Below are 19865 nucleotides of genomic sequence, written 5' to 3' on the forward strand. Positions count from 1 at the left end.
GCTGTGCTTTGTCTGCCAGACTTTATAAAGCAAAAACAAAACCCCTAGTTCCATATGGTCAACATTATAACACAGGATAGAAATCTGCAGAGAGGGGTCACCTGTACCAAAAGCCCAGCTACACCATAAGGACCAGTTACTCAGTTCTCAAGACCTTAGTCCCTACAGGGCAAGTCACTCAGTGCTCAGGACCTCAGTCCCCAAAGTGCTAGTCACTCTGCTCAGGGTCCTGTCCTAGAGGTAGCTACACTCACTTCCAAGAGCTATCTTTTTTTAATTGATTTTTTTTGTGTATTTCATACAGAACAGCTCAAACAATCTTAATCATCCTAATATTCCCGTCCCCACCTGGCACCCTCCCATAACCCCCCACCCCACTGGAGTCCATATACTCCGTCATCCCTGTTAAGGCCCACTGGGTTGTCAGTGTCCTCAACTGTTCCCTGGTGCAAGTCCATCCACTAAGTCTAATCAGTCTATCTAGAGTCACTTGTTTTAGGAAGAACAGCTCTTCTTCATCTAGCAGCTATCAGTTGCCAACATTCCTTCAGATAAAATTGGTCTACTGTACATTTTCCCAGTTCCATGCTGGGTTACTGTATGCCTGAGTTTGCATGGGACTTGTGTATGCTGACATCATTGCCATAGAATCATATGAACAGGTTCCCAGGAGCTTGTAGGACTATTTCCATATGGTCGTGCACATCCTCCCTGGCTCTTACTTTCTTTCTGCCCCCTCTTCCAAGATGGTCCCTGAGCCTTGTGTGGGAGAAGTTTAATAAAGGGATCCTGTCCAAGGACCAGCATTCAGAAGACTCTTGATCTCTACACTTTGGCTCTTTGTGACCTTTTCTGTTCCTGGCCCTCTGCTGCATGAGGGAGCTTCATTACTGAGAACTGAGAGATTCATTAGTGTCCTCTTCACTATCCCTCTTCTATGTTTCATGAGCCTTAGGGGTAGAGGCTGCATTGTAGATGTGTCACTTAGGCCTGGGCAATTCATAGATAATGTCTGTGTGTGACCAGTTCTGGTACTTGGTAATAGTCTCCGACTGGTCCAAGAGCTATCTTAAATCAGATCTTTGTGAAGCTTTAGTTCTTTTTGTTGTTATTACTGTTTAGTTTTTTGAGACAGGGTCTCCCTTTAGCCCCAGCTGGCCTGCAACTCCTACGTAGACCAAGCTGGCTTCCATCCGCCAGCCTCTGCCCGGCTCTTATCTCCTGAGTGCTGGGGTTAAAAGTGTGCATCAACAAAGCAGCTGAAGATTTAGTTCTTGTTTTTGTGGTATGGAATGGAACCAGGTTCTGGGAATGGAACTCAGGTTCTTGAGAATGCTGGGCAGGTTTGAGCTACAAGCTACAATCCTCATATTTAAAATAGAGCCTTGCTTTTGCAAGACATTGAATGATTGTCAGCTATTAGGATTATAAATGTGGTTAGGATCACTCCTAATACATTCCAGAAGGCAAGCTAATAATTAACAGAAATAATTTATCTGGGAAGACAGGGAGCCACTTTATAAAAACTCATACATAAACACACCTTAAAGTAGATTTTAAATAACTGGTTCACCAGGAACAGCATCCCCCACTTCTTCGAGTCCTCTATGCCAGCACGGCTATGGGAAGAGCAAATAAATGTGATAAACTGCAAAACAGACTGCTAAGCATATTACTATATTGAGATAAAGTCCCACAACTCAAGTCATATTCACCATATAAAATAATACCATGAAAAAAGACATTGATATCTAATTAAAAAAAATAAAAAGAGCAACCCAAGGATTCTAAACTTAAACAGAGGGGAGCTCCCTGAGGCACCAGCTATAAATTGCCTACTTTGCAGCAGAATTGTTGTGATGGCTAATCCTGGGTGTCAACTTGACTGGATCTGGGATTAACTGAAATGAGAAAGATCTTTTTAATTGGACAATCTGAAGCTGGAAGACACCCTAAATGTGGGTGTTACCGTCTGATGGCAGCCCATATAAAAGGCCATGACAGAGGAGAATGCCAGGCTTCTTACTGCTTGCCTTCTCTCTCGCTGATGAGTTCATCTTGCTGCTGTAGACTGAAGACTAGCTGATCTTTTGGAATTCGTCAGACCTTCAGTGCCAGATCGGGACTACTGAGACATCCAGCCTCGTGGATTGAGCGACTACAGATTCTCAGCCTCTCCAGTGTGGTGCAGCCGTTTTTGGACTACTCGGACTCTATCCTGTGAGCTAAGCTGATAAATCTCTATACATATATATTCATTCTACTGGTTCTGTTTCTTTGGAGAACCCTAATACAGTTGTGTAAAAGGTAACTATTATAAATCACTTTTGAAAGAAGAAAAGAACATTTTCTCTTATTGTTACAACAAAATGAACTCATTAAATACATGAGGAGGAAACCAAGGGGTAAAAAAAGCACACTGTAGCAGTTCCTGCAGATGAGGTCACAACTAAGAGCACCAGGAAACACCAGGACAGTGGCAGCTAGGCCCTACTCAAGAGAGGATTGGAGTCACAGGGTGGGATGTGTATCAAAACTAGGCAAACATATACTACCTGGGGTCTGTGTGGTTTTGTACATACATTTTGCCTCAAAGGACAAAGGGAAAAATGAAGTACTGAGAGGAACATGTAGAAATGTTTGCAACTGACTTTGAAATACATTTTTTTAAAAGGGCATGAGGAACTGGAGAGATAGCTCAGTCATTAAGAGCACTGGCTACTCTAGCAGAGGACTCGGGGTCAATTCCCAGCACCCACATGGCAAGCAAACAACTGCCCGTAACTCTAGTTCCAGGGGATCTGATGCCCTCTTCTGACCTCCGTGGGCATTGAACGACTTGGGTGCACTTACATACATGCAGGCAAAATACTCATACACATAAAAATGAATAGATAAATAAAATTAAATTAAAAAGGGGTATGAAAAGATAAACTGAGATAATAGAGGCGGAGACATGACCAGACATATTAAAACAAATGTAGTAAATTCACAGAAGTGGTAGAGTTAGTCACCATAAAATTATCCCAACTTTATGGAAGATCTGAAGATTCATGATAAAGCTTTGGAAAAATAAAAATCAAGTTGAATTAGCTGTGTACTTTCTCTGCAAGTGGTTCCCCTGACACATGTATAGGCAGTGGTGTCAGAGAAAAGCCTAGTGGCAGCTCCTGGGAACACTAGACAAAGAGCATGAAGCCAGTTACAGCCCAGCAGAAGCTACCCAGTACTCACAGCCAGAAAGCCAGTTGTCCAGAATGCGGTATGAAAATGCAATCCACTTTACAAGACCAAAGCCTGCTTCATGACAGCTGCTAGTTAGCTGCTATACCAGCTCTTTCATACCAATTTTGTCACCAACTAGTATCAACCAGCTACAAGACACTTGCTCTTGCTCTCTGGGTCACTGTCCTTACATGTAAGCATGACAAAGAATATAACTGTTCAAGCTACTTAAAGAGCAGCAGCAGAAAGCAAATTAAGGCCATAAGAAATGTACAGGCAGGTACTGTGCATGTCAGAATGGTAATACCCTACCAACCTGGTGCCAGGGCCACGGCCTCTTTAGCACACTCAGACAAACACAAAGCCCAGGAGACAGAAGTATCCTTGGGTTTACTTGCCTTCTGGGCACACAGCGGGATGCTGGCACATGTTAACTCCAGGTCAACTTTCTAAGAAATAGCCAAAGCATTCAACCACACAGCTAATAACTTCACAGTCCACCAGCAATGTGAAAGGTATCCATTTGCTCTCCTCATCTGTATTCTTACTTAATGAGCACAACCACCCTAACGGACATGAAGAGGCAGTTAGATCATTGTGGTCCTTGCTTGTGTTTCGTTGGTCTTGGGTTAATAGTGTTGAGCATCTCTGCACATGTTTACTGGCCATTTATGTATCTTTTTATTAAAATTTTTAGAATATATAGTTTATTATTAAATGTCTTTTTTTTAATTTTTAATTTTTATTTTATGTGTGTGCGTGTATTGCCTGCATGTAGGTAAGTGCACCCGTGTCCTGCAATGCTCGTGGCGTCGGAGCCCCTGGAACTGGAGTTACAGACAGTTGTTAGCTGCCATGTGGGTGCTGGAATTCAAACCTGGGTCTTCTGCAGGAACAACCAGTGTTCTTAGCTGCTGAGCCATCTCTCCAGCCCCATAAATAACTTCTTTTTTCTTTTTTGGTCTTTTTTTTTTTTTGAGACAGGGTCTCCCTGTAGCCCCAGCTGTCCTGGAACTCACTATGTAGACCAGGCTGGCCTTGAACTCACAGAGATCCACCTGCCTCTGCCTCCCAAGTGCTGGGACTATAGGTGTGCACCGCCACACCCGGCCTTGTCTTTCCTTTTACATTTGTAACAACTCATTAAATATTCCACATACTAGACCCTTACCATGATTTTTTTTCTTTACTATTTTATTTATTATTTTATGGTATATGTGTGTATTACCTGCATGTAAGTCGATGCACTTGTGTAGTGCAATGCCTACAGAGGTCAGAAAAGGATGTTGGATCCCCTGGAACTGGAATTATGGATAGTTGTTAGCCACGTTGTAGGTGCTGAGACTCAAACCCAGATCCTCTGCAAGAGCAGCCAGTCCTCTTAACCACTGAGCCATCTCTCCAGCTCCTTATGTTATTTTCAAATATGTTTTTTTCAAAATATGGCCATTTTCTCTTGTTGTGGTATCCTCTGAAACACGCAAGTTTGTAATCTTAATAAAGTTGAATATGTATTGTTTCTGCACTGCTTGTGTATTTGGAATCTTATCTACGAAATCACTGACAGATCAAAGGTCACAAAGGTCACTGCTCTGCAGAAATACAGAATCACATGGAATTTCAAGTGGCCATTTGATAAACATTTATAGAACTACTATGGTATAAGACAGGATGGTAAAGAACATGTAGTCCTCACACCCTCTGCAATCTGGTACATCTCCAGTCATCAGCGCCCAAAGCATCACAGTGTTAAGTACAATACACAAAAGCAGAGTACTGTGAAGGCTTATGGGAAAAAAAAAAAACACATCCAATATGGGTTCAGCAGTATGAAGCCTGGAAACATTCAATCATGGAAGGATGGTCAGTTAAGAGTAGAGAGGCTTGGAGCTGGCCAAGGCCTTCAATCATGAAAGGAGGACTAATTAAAACTAGCAGACAGAGAAGCCTTGAGACAGCTGAGGTTCTCAACCATAGGAAGACAGCTGGGGCAATACAGCAAGACCATGGTTCATTTAAACAACAACAACAACAACAACAACAAAAAACAAACAAACAAACAAAAAAAAAAACCCACAAGCACATGGGAGGCAGAGGCAGGTGGATTTTTGTGAATTCAAGGCCAACCTTGTCTACATAGCGAGTTGTAGACCAGCTAGGGCTACATAATGAGACCCTGCCTCAAAACAAAACAAAACAAGTAAAAAAAACAAACACAATTACTACAAACTCAACATGACATAGTATGGCTACATAACTGGTGACAAGATGGAGTTTTAGGAGATAGAAGCTCTTTCTGACAGAGGTCTAGAATTAAGAAGTAAACAAAGGTAGCTAAGACCAGTCAACTTGCAAACAAGCTAAAACAAATTATCCAAAATGAAGGGAGGGAGGCAATAAAAGACTGAAATGGATATAAAAAAATTTTAAACTTAAAAATCTGATAAAAATCAACAACTTATAAATCAAAAAAGCTCCATGAATCCTAAACAGGAGAATTAAAGAACTCACCAGACAAAGAAGAGCACATTACTCAAAGTCAGTGGTAAAGAGAAAAGGTCAGCCAGGGATCGGGGGTAAGGGAAGCTGGCTGTCAAAACCATTGAATCAGACAAGGGATACCACTCAAAGTGCTGAGAGGGAGAGACAGCTAAGCTACAAGTCTAGCTGGCACATGAGCCTTTGAAGGCAAATGATACTTCAGGTAGTAAAAAGTGTAGAATTCTCATCAGAAGACCTGCACCAAGTGCAGGCTTTGGGGACCGTTCCTCAGGAGTGGATGGCACCATAGTGGATTGATATGTGCTCTAGAAATGGTGCATGTATGTGAGCAGAAATAAGGTTTTTTTCCCATTTCTTATTTCCTGTCTGTACACAGGTCTCAGACCCTCACTCACGTGTCACTAGCACAGACTCGGAAACAGCTCATCAGCAGCTCAGCAGCTTTTTCCAGCATGTCCCCGACTTTGCTCTTCCCTTTCTTTACCAACTGCTGATCTGCCTAACAGAATAAAAAATGATTAATTTTTAAAAAATAAAACCATGGGGGTTGAGGATTTAGCTCAGTGGTAAAGCGCTTGCCTAGCAAGCGGAAGGCCCTGGGTTCAGTCCTCAGCTCCGAAAAAATAAAATAAAATAAATAAATAAATAAATATCATGAGCACATTAAGTGACCAAGTCTCACAAAGTTTTTTAGACATCTAGTCCATAGTTTTAAAAACTGAGGTGTCTACATCATCCCATAGTATCCACAAACCAAATCTGTCCTCAAGTCAAATTGATACTAGTCCCCAATCTTAATCTACTTTGCACAGTTCTCAGCAGCTTCCTCTCATCTCCATCCCTAATCATTCTTCTCCCCTAAGGGTGGCAATTAAAGCACAGAACAAAACCTGTAAGTCACTGCAAAATGTCACTCTTGCCCCATGTTTAAGACAAGAGAGTCTGGTTAAAGAACCAATTGCAAATTGGAAACTATTTTCATGAAGACACTGAGCCACTCCCCATCTTTGGTGCCTTGCCATCTGTGCTGAAGATATAAGGACAATGGCAGGTAAGAGCTGGTACCCTCTAGCAGCACTGAACCAGAGCAAAGTCTTTAGCACCAGGCTGTACCCAACAGTTGACAAGCCAGGCGAGCTGGCTTCACTCTAACATGTCCTCAGTGAGGCAGTGAACATTAATTTTTATGATTTAGCATTCTATGATAAAATGAAAATGTAAAAACACTTTGGGGACAAACTGCAACTGTAACTACAAAGTTAACTTTTCTTGGAACAACTGACAGATGAACACAGCTACTTAGTGTGGGCACTGCAGACATGTTCTCAGAAGTAAATGAAACAAGTCTTTTACTTATAAATAACAGGAAAAACTCAGATTTTGAAAGACTTCCTTTTCCTGCTGTGAGGCTCACAGCTTCCAATTCAAGACAATTCCGATGCTGTCACCAGAAATATTAACCAACATAGGAATTTTGGTTTTGGTTTTTATTTATATAAAGAAATGCCATTATTTGGAATTGCTAACTCACAGAGATCCACCTGCCTCTGCCTCCCGAGTGCTGGGATTAAAGGCATGTGCCACCACACCCGGCTATTATTGTTTCTGGAACTGGAGTTATGGACAGTTGTTAGCTGCCATGTGGGTGCTGGGATTCGAACCTGAGTCTTCTGCAAGAACGGCCAGTGTTCTTAATGCTGAGCCATCTCTTCAGCCCCCATGTTATTTTTAAAGACTATTTAAAATTTTTCCTACTTAAAATTTCTAGCATGAAAAGTATAACAGAAAGGTCTCCAGGGTCCACAGTTAATACCTTTTTCAGTCTGAGTTTTCCATTTGGTTCTTTGCATTTTCTACCTCTTTGCTCAGAATTTCAGGAGTTTTCATTTGTTTGGGGTGTTCATACTTGCTCACTGACACATTGTTAGATGGCTGCTTTAAAATCCTTGTCAAATCACTCCAACAATTCTCAACTCAGTGTTGGAATCTGGTGGAAGTCTTTTCATGTTCTGTAACCTCTGGGGTATTGTGTTATGCATCTACAGGCTTAAGTACCCTATTTCAGGACCCTGTTTAAGTACCCTGTTTAAGTATGCTGCTGGCCTCATGCCAGTGGAAAAGCAGAGACATCATCTCTTTTATAGTGAGCAGGGTGGGGTCTGATGTTGCAGACTTGCATGTGGAGCACAGCACTAGAGAAGGCACTGTCAGAAAGTGCTGCCTTGAGGAGCAGTCACCCCTCGCTCAGCTTCCTAGGGATTTCATCTCTACCTGCAGGCACTTCCATACTTCTGGCTTGACAGGCTCCTTGTCAAGAGAGACAGGAGGCTAACAGGAAACTTGATTTCCCAGACTCTATGAGCCCAGCCCTTCTTGCCTCCCTGTCTAGTTACCTGGACTTCAACATTCCTAGGATTGTAACTGTCTTTGCAGGAAGAATAAGGAGCAATCTGGTCTGGAACCAGAAATTACCAATTGTTTTTAAAACCACAGGGGAGTTTAGGCCCCAAAATAAGACTCAGTAGTTCTGTAACCAACTTATGCTGTTCCCCAAGAGAGCATGACTCTATGAAATCTAGGATCTCAGTCACCACTTAAACCTACATTAAGCTAAAATACTTCAGGATAGGCATAGACTATACCTTATGAGTAAAAGAGAATGCAAAATTGCTCTAGTTATTCTACTACATTTTTTTTTAAGTTAAAGAACTGCTTTATTAGGAAAATGAAGATTACAATCTTGAACAGTTAAATTTTAGAAGATCAGAAACATTTTGGTCTTTGAAGACTTGGGACTCCATCAAGATAGCACATTCTTTCTCAGACTTCATCTACTTTTAACAAAGCAAACATACCATAATGGCTTACCATTTACCTCTACATGGACAGGGTTTGTACTGAGCAAACATTGTCTGCATGGACCCAGGAGAAAGCCATATCCTAGTCCTTTGTTCCCTCTATCAGTTACATCCCACTTTTCATTCATTCCTCAAAAATTCTGGGAAGACAGGAAATTAAGCAGCAGATAGTCACTTAAGTTTAATCTCAAAACAGTGGAAAGAAATTAAACTTACATTATTGGCAAATATTCGAAGGTCAAGTGCTACTGCATACATGACAGGTAGAGCCCTAAGGGCAAAAAAGAAATATGTTTGAAGAGCAAAAAGGTCCAAGATCCTACCACTGAAGTCCAAGGCTACTACCAAGAATTAGGTCCATACCCTTCCCAACTCAGACAGCTGTTCCTTGTTCTGTACCTGTTGCCCAGGCACACTATAGCCTCAGGCTTTCTAGTCATACTTACTTCTCACTCCACACCACTGTCCTGACCCTGCTCAGGGAACTGGACACTGGTGTAGCTAGGTACTCCTCGAACTAACTCTTCCCTAACTACCCCCTCACCAAACAGCTCCATTTAAAAACAATGAGCAGCAACAGCTCAAGAGGAGAATATATTCCCTGAGGATAATCAGTCCCAAGTGTCAGTACCTGCCATGAACTCAAAATTCTGAAAGCAATTTCCAATATTGTACAAAACACTCCAAGGAATGTGTCTGACAACTTTGCTCTAGGATAGACACATTTGGTATCTGTGCTGGATAACTTTAGTGTCAACTTGACACACCTGGGTTGAGGGAGCCACAATTGGGGAATTGCCTCTTTTCTGAGGGGCAGAAACCTGTGGCCATGTCTGAGGGGCATCTTCTTGATGAGTGATGATGGGAGGGCCCAGCCCACTCTGGGTGGTGCTACCCCTGGGCAGGTAGGCCTGTGTTGCATAAGAAAGAAGGCTGAGCATGGGCCAGGGAGCAAGCCAGTAAGCAGCATTCCTCCATGGCCTGTGCTCCAGCTCCTGCCCCGCCAGGTTCCTCCCTTGGGCTCCCTGATGCTCTGAGCCCTGGGAGATGTAAGCTGCCTCCTCCAGGTTCCTGCCCTGAGTTCCTACCCTGGGCTCCTTGATGAACTGTGACCCAGTAGATGTAAGATAAATAAACCCTTTCCTTCCCCAAGTTGGTAGTGGTCAGAGTGTTCTGTCACAGCAATGAAGAGACAAACTAAGACAGTATCCTTCATTAATCTGTCCAATAGCAGCTTCTACACTTTTAAATAAGTTTTTGTTTACAAAATTGAAAAAAATAAGTTTGGATTAGATTTCCAAGCAGGAGCCAAAGTATATAATACATACAACTCATCAAATGGCTCTGTGTACATCTAGCTACCAGCATTAGGCTTTCCTTCATGTGTAAGCTAAGCCTTCACATGGAAAAGAAAAAGGGCATCAGGCATGGTGGCATACACCTGTAATCCCAGTAATTAGGAAGTAGAGGCAAGAGGATCACAAGTTCCAGGCCAACATACACTAAAAAATGAGGTCCTGTTTCAAAACAAAAACAACAACAAAGTCCAAAACAAGCTAGGGATGTAGCTCAGTTGGCAGAGTGCTTGCCTAGCATGTACAAGGGCCTGGGTTCAATCCCTAGCACTGAATAAACTGGGTATAGTGGCTTGTGTCTGTATTCTCAGCATTCAGGCAGTAGAGGCAGGAGGATCAGGTCAAGGTCATCCTAGGCTACAGTGAGTTTGAGGCCAGCCTAGAATACATAAGATTCTGTTTAAAAAACACCAAAAAGGGGCTAGGAATATAGCTCAGTGGTAGAGTGCTTGCCTAGCACATACAAGGCCCTGGGTTCAAGCACCAGCACTGAAAAAAGAAAAAAATATAAATAAAATTTTAAAAAGGGAAAGGACTGGGTTGGCTGTCTGTAAAAGGCCTTTTGCCATACTAGTATAAACAAAATTTAAGTATTTACCTAGTTTGCTAATCATAAATCTTAAGTTTAGTTTTTAAGAAATTTAAAATAACCCAAAGAACTATAGTGGGCCTGTCTCTTTTACCAATGTCTAAAACCAAAACTAAGTTCAAAATTGACAACTGAAGAAAAAAAGTACTTAATAAATATTTGGGGCATAGAAATGCTGAAATAATACCACAAAAATACTGTACATAATCTGGCTGATTTGACACCTCAGTTTAACTCTACTACCCATGCTGACAGTGATACACATAAACAAACGTAACACACTGCCTATTTAAAATATTTTGTAGTACCATTTACTAGTTTCCAGCCATTTTCACCATGCTTACCAGTTTTCTTCTTTGTGGGCCTGAAATGCCCTTAGGAATGATGTACCATATTAAGGAAGGCATAACATACAAAATTCAAGTACTGCACATTTGGCAAAAACAGAGTAAAGGCATAACATGCTCTGTAGAAGACTGTGTCGCAACAGTACTAAGTTCTTGAAGAACTTACTGTGTTTGTGTATATAGGTGTGTGTGCACGTGTGTGGTGACCAGAGGTCAACCTTGAGTGTTGTTCCTCAGGGTCACCTACCTTCTTTTTTGAGATGGTCTCCTGCTAGAACCTAGGGCTCACCAATTAGGCTAGACTGATTAGCTAGTGGGCCCCAGGGATCTGCTTATTTCCACTTCCCCAATGCTGGGCTTACAAGCACATACCACCACTCCTACTTTTTATGTGGGTCCTGAGGATCGAATTCATGTCCTCGTACTTATGAAATGAATACTTTTTCAATGGAATCATCTCCCCAAGTCCATTATAAGACTTAAAAAAAAGTTTTATTTATTATTATCTTATGTGTATTCGGGTATTGCCTGCATGTAGGTAAGTGCACCCATGTTGTGCAATGCCTGAGGACGACAGAAAAGGCTGTCAGATCCCCCTGGAACTGGAGTTACAGACAGTTGCTAGCTGCCATGTGGGTGCTGGGATTCAAACCCAGGTCTTCTGCAAGAATAATCAGTGTTCTTAACCGCTGAGCCATCTCTCCAGCCCCCATTATAAAACTTTTTTAAAAAGATTTTTACTTGGTTTTTCTGAGCCCACATGGTCATAAGTTATATTTAAGTGTTCAAGAATCTGTAGTATAAGGTTTATTTCACCAACAATAGAATTCTTAAATTGTAAGGAGACTTGGTTAGTAGTATTCTCTTCTGAGTATACTTAAAAACAGGGTGATTTTCCAAAACAAACTAAAATCTAGAGATCTACAAATACTTTGCATGCTTACTGATAAGAACCAATAACAGAAGGATAGTATTTAGTAAGAACAGGTGTGAAGGTTGTAAGTGATCATAGACAATAATGGTGATGCTGTATATTGAGTCCATTCTTCTCCATCTAAGCCTAAATTATGAGCCTCTAATATTTAACCAGTTTCTGTAAGAACACTTATAAAACATATTTTTTTTGTTAACATTTTAGGTTAGCACACAAAATAATGGGTTTCATTATGAAACAGTTAAAAGAGTTTGCCTTCCAAAATATTTCAGTTTCTGTCTAACTGAAGGTTTGAACAACTAGTCCAATGTTTCAAGACTTCGAACCTTAGTAACCCAATGTACAAGGACATGCTGAACAAAGGATATTGAACTATCACTGTCTGGCATTTGTATGCCTCTATGAAGTCATGGTTCCCAACTGCATAGGTACACCTGGAAAAGAGACAAGAGCTTGAAGACAGAGAACCAGAAAGGGCATCTACACATGAAACCCTGATGCCAGCCATTGTCAGCCCAGAGTTTGGTCGGTCTCTCTCTCTCTCTCCCTCTCCCCTTCCCCACCCCCCACCAATTCTCTACTACTTCTGAAAGTCTAGCTGGAGCTCCTGCTTGGCAGAGAACCACAGATGGAGAAAGCATAAAAATGACTATTTGATTGAAACAGGTTTGATGTAAGGTAAAATCCTGCACAAAGTTCTGTCAAGTCCCCAAATGAAAAGGGATCAATGACCTCTTGTCAGTGGGCCACTAAAGATGCTCTATCTAGCTTCCTGCTGGTAATCAGTACCAGCACATCATCAAATCTGGAAACTTATAGCAGAGAGCACAGAGCTAGAAAAGCACGGGGTGCCTCCTGCTACAAGGAACACAGTTGTACCTCCCACCTCTTCCAAAGGCCTGGCCCAGCCTGTTCTGAAATACAGCAGGTATACAGGCAGAGGGAAATCCTGTATACATACACGGCTTTAGGATATAAAGTTCTGCCTGACAGACACTCTGGAGTGAAAGCAGCAGACAATATAAAGAGGTATGTAAAGGGAAGTTTCTGTTTGCTCTGTTCTACTCAGATTCTTTCCCTTCAAGGCAAAAGAATTAAAAACATGAGAAAAGCAAGGTCTCAAGATCTACAATTGAATGATAAAAGACTACTGTCCAGTCAGTATGATAAATAGCAGGTATGACCCAGGTTTTACCAGTGAAGTTACAAATGCACTTTCCTACTTTTCAAAGTCGATTATTCACTCTTTCAAGCAAAGGATGATGCAAGATAAAAGCTGAGAGAGAATTAATGATCTTCAGCTGTGTATGTTTGTTTTTCCTACTGCAAAGAGATTACCTTAAATGAGCTGCAAACATTTCATCATAAGGGGGTTCCAAAACTTGCTGACATTTCTCTTCTGGAGAAGCCATCTAATTCAGAAGAAGAGTAAAATTAGTGGGCATGGAAACACTGCCATGTACAGAAAGAGCTACACACAAATGCTTTCAGAGCTTCACAGCTCAAAGTAGTATTTTAGAGCTTAACACTTGGAAGGGAAAGGTTCATTGTTCCACCAGAATCTATCAGTGTTTCAAGGGAACAAGCCCAAGAATACAATTCAGATTTATCTACTGTAGGCCAGAAAACATGCTAGGCATGTTCAGACTTTTTAAAATTTAATGTGTGTGTGTGTGTGTGTGTCTGTGTGTGTATACATGCATGCCATGGCACACACAGAGACTAGAGGACAACTTTCAGGAGTTAAGTTCTTTCCTTCCATCCTGGACTTCAGAGGTTAAACTCAGGTTGTCAGGCTTGTACAGTAAGTGCTTCTACTCAACAGCCATGGGATCTCACACATATTTTAGTATGTAACAGCCTGTCAGTCAAGAAACGCTTATATGACTGCTATGGACTTTAAAAAATAACAAGGAGTACAGTTCCTTTCATGCATAAGGTCAACAAATTAGAGACAATAACATGTGAACAGTCATTCCATAGCTTCCAAATGTCCTGGGCTAAGGGCTGACAGTAATTTCTAACTTTCCAATGGTAAAGTGAAGATGATTTGAGCCACATCTGTGTAACAGTTATTTTACATGTCACCTGGACTGGCCTCAGGGTACCCAGAATGAATACAACTTTTGAGTGTCTGAAGGGTGTTTCTGGAGGAGACAGACCTGGAATCGATGGTCTATAAAAGAGATGACCTTACCCAATTGGATGGGTACCCATTAACTTGCACAAAAAGGGAGAAGGAAGGAACACTTTCTGGGTCCTGCCGCATGAGCTACACCACTGCATCTCAGGTAGATTTGGTGTCTACCCATTGGTCCCTGGTTCTCAGGGCTCTGGACTCAGATTAAGCTACAACACTGACTTTCCTGTGCCTCTAGCTGAATATGGCAGGTCACGGCCCTTTTCAGCCTCCATAACCACATCACCCAACTCCTCGCAGCAATCAATCGCTCTCTTCATGTGGATATGTAGAGAGAGAGAGAGAGAGTGTGTGTGTGTGTGTGTGTGTGTCCGCGTGTGTTAACTTTAGCTGTTTTTCTAGTACACAGTAAACTAGAGTAGCATGAATTTTAAAAGGAAAAAAAAAGAATCAATGAATCCTCACTGACATAATAAATATTCATACATATTAACATATAAAGGTGGGGAAGAAAAATGTTGCTATCAGAAAATTACCATTCTGGGCAAGGGAGATGGCTCAGCAGGTAAAGGTGCTTATTGCCAAGCCTAATGACCTTAGTTCAATCCACAGGACCTACATGGTAAAAGAAAGGAACCAAATCCTACAAGTTGTCCTCTGACCTCCACATACACAGTGACATGTGTGTACCCACATACATACATGCACGCGTGTGCGTGTGTGCACACACACACACATAACTAAATGTAATTTTTAAATATTTAAGTTTAAAAAAAAAGGGGGGGGCTGGAGAGATGGCTCAGCGGTTAAGAACACTGACTGTTCTTGCAGAAGATCCAGGTTCGAAACCCAGCACCCACATGGCAGCTAACAACTGTCCAATCAGACAGCCTCTTCTGTCATCTGTGTGCATTGCACGACATGGGTGCACTTAACTACATGCAGGCATAACATACACATAAAATAAAATTTTTTTTTTTAAAAAGAAAGAAAACCAGGTGTGGTGGCGCGTACCTTTAATCCCAGCACTCCAGAGGCAGAGGCAGGCGGATCTCTGTGAGTTCAGGCCAGCCTGGTCCACATAGTGAGTTCCCGGACAGCCGGGGGTAACCAGAGACCCTGTCTCAAAAAAACCAAAAAAAAAAAAAAAAAAAAAAAAAAAGAAAGAAAACCACCATTTTGCCATCCTTCATGAAATAACCACCAGTATGGACCCATCAGATGAAAGGCCAGTAGAATATTGTCCAGACAGACGTGGGTCCACCCAGATGAACAACAGCAAATATGCAGCTTCCACACAGAGTGCTAAGGCTAAGTGACTTGGGCTCTCTTTAAGTCTCTGGTACTAACGTCTTATGGTAACAGTTCTTAATGCTGTCTGTCCATCAGAATCACCCAGAGGGGCCCAGAGCTCTAATGAAAAACCCTGGGGTACCAAGACTGACTGAGTTGGTCTGAATGCCATATCTAATCACCAGTAGATAGCCCCATTTTCCTCCCAAAGAAAAACTTTGTTCCCCACAGGAAAATATCCTAATGTTATAAAGGAAATTAGTGCAGAAATAAGACTTGACAAAATGTCAACATTTTCTAAGGGAAATAATGTCTGGACAATACTTAAAATTCCAAATGGAAGATGCTCATTTTCTCAAAGCACAGCTGACAAATGTGCTCCATGAAAGGCCAGAAAAACTCTTCAGGTTTGCCAATCCTAGGTTTCTGCAGGCTCAGTCACTATACCACAGTGGCAGGAAGGCTACCAAAACAACACTTAAACCAGCAGCACAGCTCTGCTCCCCAGGTTAGGCCTTGGTTTTGGGTGGGAACCTGATGGAATTCACCTATAATACATGATGGCTAGTAGGCTTTGGGGACAAGCAGAGATGGACAAAGTCCTATGTTCCATACATGGCCTCTCCCCTGGGTGACAACTGATACATCACTGACTTCAATTTTGAGTTAAATAGGAATCAAATACAGGAACAGGAGGACGCTGTACTTAGTAAGTGAAATGAGATTACATAAATCGTAAAGGAACTTTGAAATTTTCAAATGAGAGTGGTAATATTAGTTTTGTTCTATTCAAACACTAAACCCTGGAAAACTGACTGCCCCACAGTTCTCTCTAGATGCCATATTCATAACTCCTTCTATCTACAGCCTGCAAGATAGTTTCCTACAGTTGTCTCTGGACACTGTGCACATAACTCCTTCACTACCTGCACTGTAAGCTAGCATTCCATTCTTGCTAGATGCCAAAGGCACATATATCACCTACCTGAAGCCGGGGGTTTGCAACATGGGGGTGCTTAAAAGATACCAACTCTGCACAGGATGCTCCATCTCTGGTGTCGATGGCTTCATATACCTGAAACAAGTGGAAGGGAAAATCTGAGCAGGTGGAAGCCTTCTGTTCTAGAAGGACTTGAGCAATATACTGCATACCATAGAAGCAGTTTTCTTCTTCTGTGATAGGAGCCAGAATAATCAAAACATAAAAAGTCAACACAATAAACAACATTTCAAAATAGGCTCCTCCTGGGACAAAATAAGACAGAGGTTCATCATTTCATTATCAATAAAAGTGAATTATTCTAGTTTCACTTGACAATTCACTTATATAGGAGGGGTGGTTACTGTGGTACTTGGTGGGCTGCAACAGTACAGGAGTTCCGCCGGCTTCCATCACTATTCAGGAGATTGAACCTTCCTGAAAACTGGGCCAGAAGCAGAAGCCTTGTTATTAACAGAAGCCAGGGTCCCAGGAATACCATTTGCTGTCTGTGGATCTTGCATACCTTGCTGTTTACCAGAAAGCTCCAGTAACTGCACAGTGTGCTTTAGACCTACCACATGGATACACTTTCAGTTCGCCCATCCAAGTAGTAGCCCTTGGAAAGGAGTCATGCCACCATAAACAGGGAATCCCCTCACTTCCACCCTTGTGGCTGCCCTCACCACCACGTCAAAGAATAAAGGAAAAGGAGGCACAGAGGTAAAAGTGCAAATGAATATGAAAAAAGAGAGTGGTGTTTAAAGATGGGCAAGAATATGCACAGGTGATTAAAATGCTGGAAAATGGACAATTGGAAGCAATGCAATGTGTTTTAATGGTGTAAGGAGGCTATTCCATACTAGAGGAAAGTTGAGAAAAAAGACTTGGATAAATACCTCGGACATTATATTGATTGGTCTATGAGACTATCAAGATAACTAAGTTGATGTCATTTTAAAATACAACGCAGATGAAGCCAGAAGTCTGAAGGCATATGGAGAACTTCTAGAACACGTTAAACCAATGAAACAGACATATTTGGTCCTGGAGGTGATGATGAAATCCAGTGTGATGATATCAAAAATGATGATGAAGACATTGATGATATTTAAGCTGAACTGAGGATGTTATATTCCAAGTTTCTGAAAACAGTTCTAAAATTGGCATCTTGATTTTCAGTTGTTAAAAGTAAAACTTCATTTAGCATGAATATGGCTTGTTAAAGCAAACTGATAATACTTTCATTTTTTAAAAGTATTGTAGTGCTTTGAAAACTGAAGATGTTACCGTAAGTGACATGTTAACACTTTGTTCTTATACATGTAATTGAACATAATGGCAAAACACTGCACTGTTAAAATAAAGTAAAAGTTGCCTTTCCATTTGTGATTCGTTTCTAGCAAATGCATATTTTGCATCAATTTTTTGCTTTGTAATGATCATGGGTCATGGTAAGCCCTAGTTCCAACATATCTGTTGAAAGTCTTTTTGTTTAGCTGGCATTGTAGGACATGCCTTTAGTCCCAGCACTCAGGAGGCAAGGGCAGGTGGATCTTTGTGAGTTCAAGGCCAGCCTGGTCTACATAGAGAGTTCCAGGCCAGCTGGGGCTACATGAAGACCTGAAAAAACATTTTTTGGAAGTCTATGTTCTATCTGGATTTTTTTTTTTTTTTTGAGATTTCTCATCAAATTTAAGGATAACATAAAACTGCATTTAGAATCAGACAAAATAGGGCTGTTTTTGTATTTATGTACTCATGTATATTTTTATACTTTATATGTTAAATGTTCTTTTTATCCTTCATGTTGTTACTACCCCACCTCCTGAAAAGCATTTTCAGAGTGCACTTTTTAAAACACAGGGGCCTCAATTTTGAGTTTGAAAGTAGCCATTGCAGAAATTGAACATTAGATGATAACCAATTATCTTGACATTAGAAATAAAATAGCTGACAATGTTTGTACTTTTTTGTTGTTGTTTGAGACAGGGTCTTCCAGTAGCCCCAGTTGGACTGGAACTCACTATGTAGACCAGGCTGGCTGGAACTCATAGAGATCCCCCTGCCTCTGCCTCCTAAGTGCTGAGATTAAAGGCATGTCCCACCACACCCTGTCTGTTTGTACTTAATTTTTACTTTTCTAAAGCACAGTCACAAATGGAAAATGAAAACAGAAATAAATATGTTCTGATATTTACCTAGATTTTCAAACAAGGTAGTTGTTAATGGTACATAAGATATTTTTTACTTTGCAAAGTAGGTTATGTAAAAAAGATGCCATTTTATTTTCAAAAAGTGACTGTAATCCACAGTTTGGGGCTTTATGAATAATTAAATTGCAACATACAAATGAAAAGTTAATTTCATAATTACATAAAGTAAGCCTTTCTTAAACTATACTATGCTTAGGTTAACATAAGAACCAAAGAAAAAATTAAAAAAAAAAAAAAAGGGGGTTCCTGCTTTCTGAATGGAGGAGTCACAGAAAGAAAAATATAATAAAAATATGTTGGTGTAAAAACACTTTGTTAGCTGGGCGTGGTGGTGCATGCTTTTAGTCCCAGCACTTGGGAGGTAGAGGCAGGCCAATCTTTATGAGTTCAAGGTCAGCCTGGTCTACAAAGTGAGTTCCATGCTAGCTGGGGCTACAGGGAGACCCTGTCTCAAAAATACCCCCCCCCAAAAAAAAGAAACAAAAAAACCCCACTTTGTTATCTTTTTACTATGGTCATCAGCTCACTGGTGTTCAACCTATATATCCCTTAAATAAATGTTCATCATGAGAATTGTTTTTTATTACACTCTGGCATTTAAGATAAGCCTATTATTTATACATTTAAACAATGTTGGTACCAAGTAGCCTGCTGTTTAACCTTTGTTGCTTAGAAAGTAAATAAAATTCATCTACCAAAAAAACGAAAAGAAAATTCACTTATATGGCTAAAATAAAATCAGCTTAAAATTCAAAAGGTTTCTACACACTCCAAATATAAAACATAGATGGAAACGGCTGAATAAATGATGTCATATGCATACAACAGGACTCTTGCCAAGTATGAAACAGATCCATGTGTGACATCAGGAGATAATTCCATAGCATGCTTACTATTATGTGGAGGAAAGATTAAGGAAAGCTGTATAATTTGGCATGAGAGAGAAAAAAACCGACAGAAAAACATGCATATCCATTAGGCAAGGGGAATACAAGTCCCACACCATTCCAGCTAACTGCTCAGGTACAGGCAGGGACAGGAGTCTGGAAAGACTAGTTCTACAGACTTCTATTTGGCACTGGAAGCTGAGTCACTACAAATAGGTCATAATTAGAAAACCAAATATACTTTTAAACTATATTTACAAAAAATTCTAATAGTATAAATTAAAAGACCAATCACAACGCTACATGTATAGCATGGCTGGATAATAAAATTAGAAATGTAACTATTATGCCCATGATTTTTTTTTTTTTTTTTTTTTTTTTTTTTTTAAAAAAAAAAAAAAAAAAAAAAAGAGGACGATAAATCTTTCACTGTGATATGGCTTCTCCTGCCTCAGCCTCCTGAGTACCGGGACTACAGGCATGTGCCATTGCACACACTTTGCCTACATTACTCTGACCACGGAGGTCAATATAACCAGG

At 40.8% G+C, this 19865-nt stretch overlaps 1 protein-coding gene and 1 pseudogene across 4 annotated transcripts in view; one reads left to right on the forward strand and one right to left on the reverse strand.

Annotated features, from left to right (window-relative positions):
* Positions 1 to 19865, reverse strand: part of Pcid2 (PCI domain containing 2) — a 34874-nt gene that overhangs the window by 9975 nt on the left and 5034 nt on the right. For 3 of the 4 annotated variants that reach the window (XM_017802019.2, XM_029553713.1, XM_008848424.3), the window contains exons 2-8: positions 16229 to 16318; positions 13149 to 13222; positions 12179 to 12244; positions 10874 to 10915; positions 8802 to 8856; positions 6123 to 6226; positions 1544 to 1619 (exon numbers count right to left, since the gene is read on the reverse strand). In XM_017802019.2, coding sequence (XP_017657508.1) covers positions 1544 to 1619; positions 6123 to 6226; positions 8802 to 8856; positions 10874 to 10915; positions 12179 to 12244; positions 13149 to 13222; positions 16229 to 16318 — 507 coding nt within the window. The remainder of the gene's footprint in view (positions 1 to 1543; positions 1620 to 6122; positions 6227 to 8801; positions 8857 to 10873; positions 10916 to 12178; positions 12245 to 13148; positions 13223 to 16228; positions 16319 to 19865) is intronic. The other variant, XM_029553712.1, reaches the window with a different exon arrangement.
* Positions 16804 to 17378, forward strand: LOC103746302 (annotated as a pseudogene).

Source organism: Nannospalax galili, unplaced genomic scaffold, assembly GCF_000622305.1.
Source record: "Nannospalax galili isolate Female #2095 unplaced genomic scaffold, S.galili_v1.0 scaffold744, whole genome shotgun sequence".
Lineage (NCBI taxonomy): Eukaryota > Metazoa > Chordata > Mammalia > Rodentia > Spalacidae > Nannospalax > Nannospalax galili.